This window comes from Podarcis pityusensis (assembly GCF_964106645.2).
Source record: "Podarcis pityusensis genome assembly, chromosome: 3".
NCBI classification, from domain to species: domain Eukaryota; kingdom Metazoa; phylum Chordata; class Lepidosauria; order Squamata; family Lacertidae; genus Podarcis; species Podarcis pityusensis.
The window spans coordinates 117,928,145-117,937,830 of NC_138026.1; the positions used below are offsets into that span (position 1 = coordinate 117,928,145).

The 9,686-nt window shown below is 49.2% G+C and overlaps 1 protein-coding gene across 1 annotated transcript; it reads right to left on the reverse strand.

Annotated features, from left to right (window-relative positions):
* Positions 1–1,559: 1,559 nt before the first annotated feature.
* On the reverse strand, positions 1,560–9,285 carry LOC308474668 (gallinacin-13-like). The gene is made up of 3 exons (XM_081001250.1): positions 9,147–9,285; positions 5,589–5,737; positions 1,560–1,623 (listed from the first exon to the last, which is right to left on the reverse strand). The coding sequence occupies exons 1-3, from the start codon at positions 9,202–9,204 to the stop codon at positions 1,582–1,584; spliced, it is 249 nt and encodes an 82-aa protein (XP_080857376.1). The 5' UTR covers positions 9,205–9,285; the 3' UTR covers positions 1,560–1,581.
* Between the last annotated feature and the right edge of the window lie 401 nt (positions 9,286–9,686).

The window sequence follows — 9,686 nt, forward strand, 5'->3', positions numbered from 1 at the left end:
CAGGATGTGGGCTTGCCAGTTGAAAAAGATTTAGGGGTCTTAGTGGCCCACAAGCTTAACACAAGTCAATAGCATAATGTAGCAGCAAAAGAAGCTGATGTGATTTTAGGCTGCATTAACATATAGTGTCCTGATCAAGGGAAGTCATCGTCCTGTTGCATTCTGCCTTGGCCAGGCCCCACCCAGAATATTGGGTCCAGTTTGGGGCACCACAAATTAAGAAGGATGTCGACAAGCTGGAAGATGTGCAGAGGAAGTCAACCAAGATGATCAAGAGTCTGGAAACCAAGCCGTATGAGGAACAGTTGAGGGACTTGGATATGTTTAGCCTGGAAAAGAGGAGACTGAGAGGTGATATGATGGCCAAGCCTATTTTCCCCAGCCCTAGAGGAATCCTGGCAGTCATTTCTGCAGCTTGCAACTGTGATGGCCTGGGACTCGGACTCGGAGCCAGAGGAGTCTCAGTCCGCACCAGATCCTTGGCCTCAAGTGGCAGCTGAACCTAGTCTGGGGCCTGATTCTGAAGAGCCCCAGTCTGAACAGGTTTCCCTGCAACAAGCACCAGCAGGGCCGAGTCAGGGGCCTGAGCCTGCCCTGGCTCCAGATGTGGGGATTACCTCGTTGCCTCCAGGTGGGCCATCACTTGCAGCTGCTCCACTACCGGTTGGGTCAGGGGAGGCTGAGGCGGCCCCTGGGTCTAATAACCTACCGGTGCCTCCCGAGCTGCAGAGACTGAGGTCTGAGAGAAGGCGAGACCTGAGTACTCGCAGGAGGAGTGCTCGCCTTCGGGCGAAACAGGGAGGTGAGTCACTGGGGGATCAGGACTGGCCGTTACCCCAACAGAGATAAAAGGCTGCTGGACCCCGTCCCAGGTTGTGGGAGCAACGTTGCAGTTTGCCAGAACCTGCCTGTGATCCTGTACCTGTCCTTGCCTAGTTTCCTGCCTTGTGTCCTGCCTTGTCCCTGTCGGACTGACTCCTCACGGATCCCTTGGATTCAGGACTGGACCTGGACCGCGTTGCTTGGGTTACCCCCGGGCCCAGCACAACAACCCACCATTCAAGGAGCTCAGTGTGATACCCATGGGTCTCTCCCCCCATTCCCCTCCCATTTATCCTCACAACAACCTTGTGAGGTAGGCTATGCTGAGTGATGGTGACCATCCTGAGGTCCCCCTATGAGTTTCATGGTCCCATGGGGCTATGAGGAGCGATTGAAGGAGCTGGGTATGTTTAGCCTGGAGAAGAGGAGACTCAGAGAAGGTATGAGAGCCATCTTCAAATATCTCTTTATATATATATACAGTGGTACTTCGGGTTACAGACGCTTCAGGTTACATACACTTCAGGTTACAGACTCCGCTAACCCAGAAATAGTACCTCGGGTTAAGAACTTTGCTTCAGGATGAGAACAGAAATAGTGTCTGGAGGGACAGAAATCGTGTCTGGCAGTTGTTCTGTGGGGCTTCCCAGTCCTGTCATGCAAACCCTCTGCGTGCAGAGCCAAGACACTAAGGCAAAGCCCTTCTTCCCTTCTTACCTTCCCGAATGAAGAACACACCAAAGGAAAGGAAGGCAATTGTCACGGCTGGGGTCCATCTGAGATCTCCTGGTGGCTGGGAAGCTAAGGGAGAACGTTTGCAGTCAGACCATGAAAGCATAGCAATTCTCCTTTTGCAGCTCTGAACAGTGGTACCTTGGGTTACATACGCTTCAGGTTACATATGCTTCAGGTTACAGACTCCGCTAACCCAGAAATATTACCTCGGGTTAAGAACTTTGCTTCAGGATGAGAACAAAAATTGTGCAGCGGCAGCAGGAGGCCCCATTAGCTAAAGTGGTGCTTCAGGTTAAGAACAGTTTCAGGTTAAGAACGGACCTCCAGAACAAATTAAGTTCTTAACCCGAGGTACCACTGTAGTCATTTTCCACCTGTAGGGAGTAGGAAGGGGTGTTGTCCGCCCCCCCTGCCCTTGTAGTTGTCCTGAGCCCTGGGTGGAGTGGGGGGCTGATAGGGTTGCCATACTTCAAAAAGTGAAAACCCGGACACAAAAGTTGTTGCGCTTTCTTTGCAAAATATCAGAGGGCCTTTTTGGTGGTGGTGGAATGCCCTCCCACCAGATGTCAAGGAAATAAACAGCTGTCTGACTTTTAGAAGACACCTGAAGGCAGCCCTGTTTAGGGAAGTTTTTAATGTTTGATGTTTTAGCGTGTTTTTAATATTCTGTTGGGAGTCGCCCAGAGCGGCTGGGGGAACCCAGCCAGATGTGTGGGGTATAAATAATAAAGTATTATTGTTATTATTATTAAAATAAAAAACCACCAAACCCCTACAATTGCCATATGTCTGGATTTTCTGGGGCTTTTAAGCGATCTCAGCCCAGACACTGCTTCCAACTGCAGTATTCTGGCTCTGTCTGGGACGTATGGCAACCGTTGGGACTGATAGGGCCAGGCAGAGAAGAAGAGTAGCCAACACATGACCTATCATTATTTCCATAGCAGGGTCTTTGTCTCCAGTATCCTAGAGTCAGGGTTCATCTACGTCTCTGTTTTCCCTGTTGCTCCCCCACCCCGGCCGAGAAACCTACAGTTTAGCCCTGAATTGGAACAATGGGCAAGCAGGTTTCTCATGGGTTGTCATTTGCTCTGATTGAGTGCGAAACCACTCAGACCCGTGCCTAAAAAGCATAAAGGGTAAAGGTAAAGGGGACCCCTGACCATTAGGTCCAGTCGTGACCGACTCTGGGGTTGCGGCGCTCATCTCGTTTTATTGGCCGAGGGAGCCGGCATACAGCTTCTGGGTCATGTGGCCAGCATGATTAAACCGCTTCTGGTGAACCAGAGCAGCACATGGAAACGCCGTTTACCTTCCCGCTGGAGCGGTACCTATTTATCTACTTGCACTTTGATGTGCTTTCAAACTGCTAGGTTGGCAGGAGCAGGGACCGAGCAACGGGAGCTCACCCCGTCACGGGGATTCGAACCGCCGACCTTCTGATCAGCAAGTCCTAGGTTCTGTGGTTTAACCCACAGCAGCACCCAGCCATGTGCTTTCTTAGCACTGCACAAGCAAAGGTGTGGATGAGCGCCCAGTCAGCATAAAAGGAGAGCCTTTTAGCCACTGTAAGGATTTAGAACCCCGAAAAACCCAATATAGTTTAGTTTCAAGGAAATGGGGTGAAGGTGAAATTTGCACAAAACACCAATTAAGTTAAGATGGTGGAGCACTCCAAACTGTTTGCCCGGGTACGTGCACAGAAAATAGTAGCTACAGCTGAAGGGCAACACAAGGAGATCTACACTGATTGTTGCAATGCATTCCTATTCGTGTATAATTGTGTATTGTATAATTGTAAAAATTGTATTGTATATTGTTTAAATAATCTCAAAGGACCTGTTGATGGCATTTTACCATTGTACTGCTGAGAGTGTATTAACTTATGGTCTGTGTGTGTGGTTTGGGAGCTGCACGGTCAGGGGAAAAACAACGCTGTCCAGGGTTATAAAGACTGTGGAGAGAATAATTGGGTGCACTCTTCCCACCTTGGATCAAATCTATGCTTCCAGGTGTCATGAGAAAGCTGCAGAGAAAGCGCAGGATAGTGCTCACCCCGGAAATGATCTCTTTCAGCTTCTGCCTTCTGGAAGAAGGTACAGGGTTATAAAGACTAGGACTAGCCGCCTGAGAAACAGTTTCTACCCAAATGTGATTTTGGTTTTAAACGCAGTGTAAGGTAGTCTCTGTGACGCGGGTGGCAGTGTGGGTTAAACCACAGAGACTAGGACTTGCCGATCAGAAGGTCTGCGGTTTGAATCCCCGTGACGGGGTGAGCTCCTGTTGCTCGGTCCCTGCTCCTGCCAACTTAGCAGTTCGAAAGCACGTCAAGTGCAAGTAGATAAATAGGTACCACTCCAGCGGGAAGATAAACGGTGTTTCCGTGTGCTGCTCTGGTTCTCCAGAAGCGGCTTAGTCATGCTGGCCACATTACCTGGAAGCTGCACGCCAGCTCCCTCGGCCAATAAAGCAAGATGAGCGCCGCACCCCAGAGTCGGCCACGACTTGACCTAATGGTCAGGGGTCCCTTTACCTTTAAGGTAGTCTCTATGGGAGTATATTGCATTTAATTATGGGGTATCAGAGTTTCTAGGGGGTTAACCAGGCTGGGATAGCAGGCTTGTTGGTTTTTGAACGTCTGATGTAGATTTTTTCAATTTTGTTGTTCTGTATGGGACAATGACAATAAAGATTATCGTATCGTATCGTATAGTCGTAGAAGGCAGTATAATCTTAGAAGGGTTGTGGATGTGAGTGGGGCATGGCTGTGATTATCATGAATAGAGATGTTTGCCTGGCCCCCTCCAAGTGACCAGTGGAGGGCTTGAACCTCCAAGTAGGAAGAAGAAGAAGAAGAAGTGCATGTAGCATTCAAGCTTAAGCAGCATGCAAATTATAGCATAGACTCTCAGTGAGGGGCGTCTGCACTCTTCTGCTCCCCTTTCCCAATGAACTTCCGTCTCCAGGGCCTGCCCAGTGACATCAGCTGGGGTCTCCCCCATGGCACCATACCCTCCAACATTTCTCTGATGAAAATAGGGACATCCTATTCAATTATTATTATTTATGTTTGGTGTTTTATCATATTTTTAATGTTAATGTTTAAATCATATTTTAATCGTATTTTTAATGTTAATGTTTAAATCATAATATAATAATAATAATAATAATATTTATTATTTATACCGCGCCCATCTGGCTGGGCTTCCCCAGCCACTCTAGGCAGCTTCCAAAAAATATTAAAATACAGTAATGCATTAAACATTAAAAGCTTCCCTAAACAAGGCTGCCTTCACATGTCTTCTAAAAGTCTGGTAGTTGTTTTTCTCTTTGACATCTGGTGGGAGGGCATTCCACAGGGTGGGTGCCACTATCAAGAAGGCCCTGCGCCTGGTTCCCAGTAACCTCACTTCTTGCAGTGAGGGAACCGCCGGAAGGCCCTCGGTGCTGGAGCTCAGTGTCCAGGTAGAACAATGGGGGTGGAGATGCTCCTTCAGATATACTGGACCGAGGCCATTATTATTGGTTATTATTTATTTATTAGTAATTAGTAATTAATATTAATATACCCTGCCCAGCTGACTGGGTTGCCCCAGGCACTCTGGGAGGCTTCCAACGTATGTAAAACATAATAAAACATTAAATAGTAAAAAACCCCACAATAAACTTCCCTACACAGGCCTGCCTTCAGATGTCTTCTAAAGGTTGTATAGTTCCTTATCTCCTTGGCTCAGGAGTCGCATAACTTCATACCATACATTTATCGAAAATAGGGATGTCAGAAGGAAAAGCGGGACATTCCGGGATCAAGTCAGAAACCGGGATGGACTCTGTTAAGTCTGGATCTGTCCCTGGAAAATAGGGACACGTGGAGGGGCTGTGACACTATCAGGGGGCCACCCCTAGGTCAACAGCTTTGGGCCTTAAATCTCAGGATCTGGGATGCTCCTCACCTGGCAACCCTACAAAGAGACCCTGCAGTTCTGAATTTGCCACAACCCTGCTGGTGTCACTGCTTCAGGCTCCCTTACCAGCTCCTCAGGTCGGCAACACCTCTGCTTCCCGTTGGCGCAGGTCCCAAGGTCTAATTCTGGGATGGCCCAGGTGGTCTCGTTGCATTTGCTCCTGCAGTAGCCGTCCCAGAGGATGCAGGTCTGCGTATCTGTTTGCCTTCTCCGTCCTGGACCAGGAAAAACGGTTCTGGGCGTCAGCTTCGGGTCATAGCTGTCAACTTACAGATTTGAAAATAAGGGATCAGCAGCCAAAATAAGGGATTTTGCTTGACTTATACAGAAATCCGGCACTGATGGAGCCATGCTGCTTTTACTGTGACTGACTGTGTTTTGCAGGGGGCTGGACTACATGATCCTAAGGGTCTACAACTCCGACCAAAGCAGAGTGGCGGACAAAACTGATGAACGACGTCGAGATGGCAAAGCTTACAGGCAGAATTAGAAACCAGGAAGAGGACCTCTTTAATAAAGAATGGGGAAAGTTTATAATTTATTTGAAAAGCTATTGTAAAGAGTTACATACATTGGTAGGATTGACAGAAAACTTGTAGTAAAAATTTGAACTATGGATGGACAAATGATTTATAAAAATGGAGTTATGAAAGGGATGCAGAGGGGGAAATCACTACATTAAGATGCTGCACTGGTTGGAGGGGATGCTAAGCAGCACGTAAGGGCTGCTGCCATCGTCCTGGCGCGAGGAGTTCCATCAGCCCTTCCCCGCCCGAGAGAGAGGCAGGGAGGGAGAGAGACTCTTGCCCACACTGCCCACAAGCCCAGCATGAGGCGGTTGCAGCGCCGCGACGGCTGCTGAAGTGCCCCCCTTCTGCGTCCCTGCCCATCCCCTCCTCTTCCTCCTTCCTCAGGCCACCTCCTCCACCGCCGCCTCCGGCTTCCCCTGGCAGCGCGGCGGAAGTCTCGCAAGAGAGGGTCTGCCTGCCTGCCCGCCGCCACCCGTCTCCTCATGACGTGCCCCTGAGGGGGAAAAGGGAAAGACAGAGATGTGGCAGCTCGTGCGCACGCTCTCTTTCACTCTCTCGAGGCAGAGGACCCCAAGCCGCTGCTTCCCTCCAGAGCCGGACGAGCATGAAACCCAGAAAATTTAAGGGACATCATCAATCCGGGACAGCAGCGGGAAACGGCGCTGGGATAAGGGAGTTTCCCGCCAAATAAGGAACGGTTGACAGCTATGCTTCGGGTGTCCTGTGCGTGTGTTTGCTAAGAGAAGAAGGGGAGCAGCCATTGCTACTGGGCACACCCCTAGCCTAGCCTAGGGTGCGCATGTGTGCCCTCTGATTCAGACAGATAAAAGAACTTCACACGGTGCCATTAAACTATGGAACTCACTCCCACAGGAGGCAGTGATGCTCACCAACTTGGATGGCTTTAAAAGAGAACCAGACAATTCATGGAGGAGGAAGAAGAGGTTATCAATGACTGGGTGCCTCTGTTCTGCCTCCACAACTGCAATGCTTCTGAATACCAGTTGCTGGAGACCAGTTGCAGAGAAGGGAGAGAGCTCTTATGCTTGGATCCTGTTTGCTAGTTTCCCACAAGCATCAGATTGGCCACTGTGAGAACAAGACGATGGACTAGATGTGCCATTGGCCTGATGCAGTTGAAGGCTCTTCTCAAAATCTTAAGGACTGGGCCACAGTGAGGGCACACCATGCGCCAGAGTGGTGCGTGCTCTAGTTATCTCCCGCTTGGACTACTGCAATGTGCTCTATATGCATTTGAAGGTGACCCGGAAACTACAACTAATCCAGAATGCGGCAGCTAGACTGGTGACTGGGAGCGGCCGCCGAGACCACATAACACCGGTCTTGAAAGACCTACACTGGCTCCCAGGACGTTTCTGAGCACAATTCAAAGTGTTGGTGTTGACCTTTAAAGCCCTAAACAGCCTTGGCCCAGTAGACCTGAAGGAGCATCTCCATCCCCATCGTTCTGCCCGGACGCTGAGGTCCAGTGCCGAGGACCTTTGGGCAGTTCCCTCACTGCGAGAAGCAAAGCTACAGGGAACCAGGCAGAGGGCCTTCTCGGTAGTGGCGCCCCTGTGGAACGCCCTCCCATCAGAGGTCAAAGAGATAAACAACTACCTGACATTTAGAAGACATCTGAAGGCAGCTCTTTCAGGGAAGTTTTTAATGTGTGACATTTTAATGTATTTTTAATCTTTGTTGGAAGCCCCTAGAGTGGCTGGGGTAACCCAGCCAGATAGGCGGGGTACAAATAAATTATTATTATTATTATTGCATTACAGTCATACTTGGCTCCTGAACAAATTGGCTCCTGAACAATTGAAACTCAGAAGTGAGTGTTCCTGTTTTCGAACAATATTTTGGAAGCTGAACGTCCGATGGGGCTTCCGTGGCTTCCGATTGGCTTCCTGCCGCCAATCAGAAGCCACGCTTTGGTTTCCGAACATTTTGGAAGTCGAATGGACTTCCGGAACGGATTCCGTTTGACTTCCAAGGTACGACTGTACACGGTTCAGATGGAACTGGGGAAGGTGTAACTGCGAATACTTGGATCCCTGATTGGCTCTGCCCTTGTTTTTCTCCTCTGTGCTACAGTGCCAAGGAGCTTGCCCACCATGAGCAGGGCTCCCATTTTAAGCCGGCAGAATGGGGTACACACAGCGGGCGGGTTCCTTCCCAGTCCCAGCCAACCTAGTGGAGAATGTAAGGTGGATATAAGAGGAACCCTGATAGGTCAGACCAAAGATCCACCTAGTTCAGCCCTTGGTTCCTCACAGATGTCTCTTGGAAGCAGGACTTGAGCACCACAGCACTCTCCCTACTTTCCCAGCAGTACACTGACATGCAGATGTACACTGTGTCTCAAAGTGGAAGCAGAACATAGCCATTGACAGTCTTACCCTCCATGGATTTTCCTAATCCTCTTTATATAGTCATCTGAGTTGGTTGCCATCCCTGCCTTCTGCAGGAGTGAGTTCCATAGTTTAACTGTGCGCTCTGAGCCTTCCATTTAACTTATTTCCTCCTGAAAATCTTTACCAAAAATGCCATATTTAGCCGTCACTATGCTTTATAATCTACTTTGAATTGGCAAATTCAAAAATATGTTCTATCCGCAAAAATATGTAAACCCTAAAGCACTGTTCAGTTGAATATTTATTCATTTAATTTCCTTTATGAATCGCTTCTCATAAAGCGTCCCAAACTGATTTCACAATAAAAACATATGTGTATATAGATTGGCTTATCCACACCTCCCCTTGTTCTGTTGCTTCCGTCACCCTCCTGGAAAACCCCCCTGCTCTTTAGTGCTCAATTGGAACGGGGCTGCCCTATGCCTTGGGGCAGATAAAAGCCAGCCAGCCCCAGTCCCAGGTTGCGGGAGCAACATTGTTGGTAGCCTGTTCCTGCCTGCACCCTGTCCTGCTCTTCTGCCAGAGTTCCTGACCTCACCCGACTCCCTGCCTTGGACCCAGCTTCAGCTTTGATGGACAGCCTCCATACTGCACCCTCGACCCCGGACTGGACTCAGACCTCGTCGCACAGTTAACCCTCGGGACCAGCACACACATACACAAAATTCTTTTCTTACCTGCCTGAGCAATGGAGAGAAAAAGGACGAGAGGGAAAAGAACTATAGAATGCCCCATGGGTGCGAGTTGATAGGATGTGAGAGGTCTGGAAGGAGCCAAGAAGGAAAGTGAACAACAAAAGAGATGTGCCTAAGAAACTGCAGGGTGTGTGTATGAAGGAACACAGAGTCTCCAGCCTCCCAACTCTTCCTCCTCCATGCTCGAGTGTCGCTCCACCCCAGTGCACCAGCTCGGAGAACGATGGGCGCCCTGATTGATGTTTAAGGCTCTTGTAGCATTGCTCAAATTCAGGGCAGCCAACCTCTGACTTTAAACATACTGGAGACAGTGATCAGAAGCGGGGCAGGCAAAGCCAGGACCGAGCCTGGAGGGTGAGAGTGAAACTACACCCTTGTGCAAATTAATTGGAACAAAGCTTGTTTTCTCCCCCCCTTTTTTTCTTTTTATAACTTTTTTATTCAAAATTAAAACAAAACATATTATCCAGAAACATATCATCCCTATTCCCCCCCCCATTTTCCCTCCCTCCCCCTCCCTCC

Excerpts from the sequence above, each read along its gene's own strand:
- LOC308474668 (XM_081001250.1), bottom strand. The coding sequence starts at position 9,204 with ATGGGGCATTCTATAGTTCTTTTCCCTCTCGTCCTTTTTCTCTCCATT. Across the intron at positions 5,738-9,146 it reads TCTCTCCATTGCTCAGGCAG|GACGGAGAAGGCAAACAGAT; the intron begins GTAAGAAAAGAA and ends TTCCTGGTCCAG. Across the intron at positions 1,624-5,588 it reads GTTGCCGACCTGAGGAGCTG|CTTCCCAGCCACCAGGAGAT; the intron begins GTAAGGGAGCCT and ends GTTCTCCCTTAG.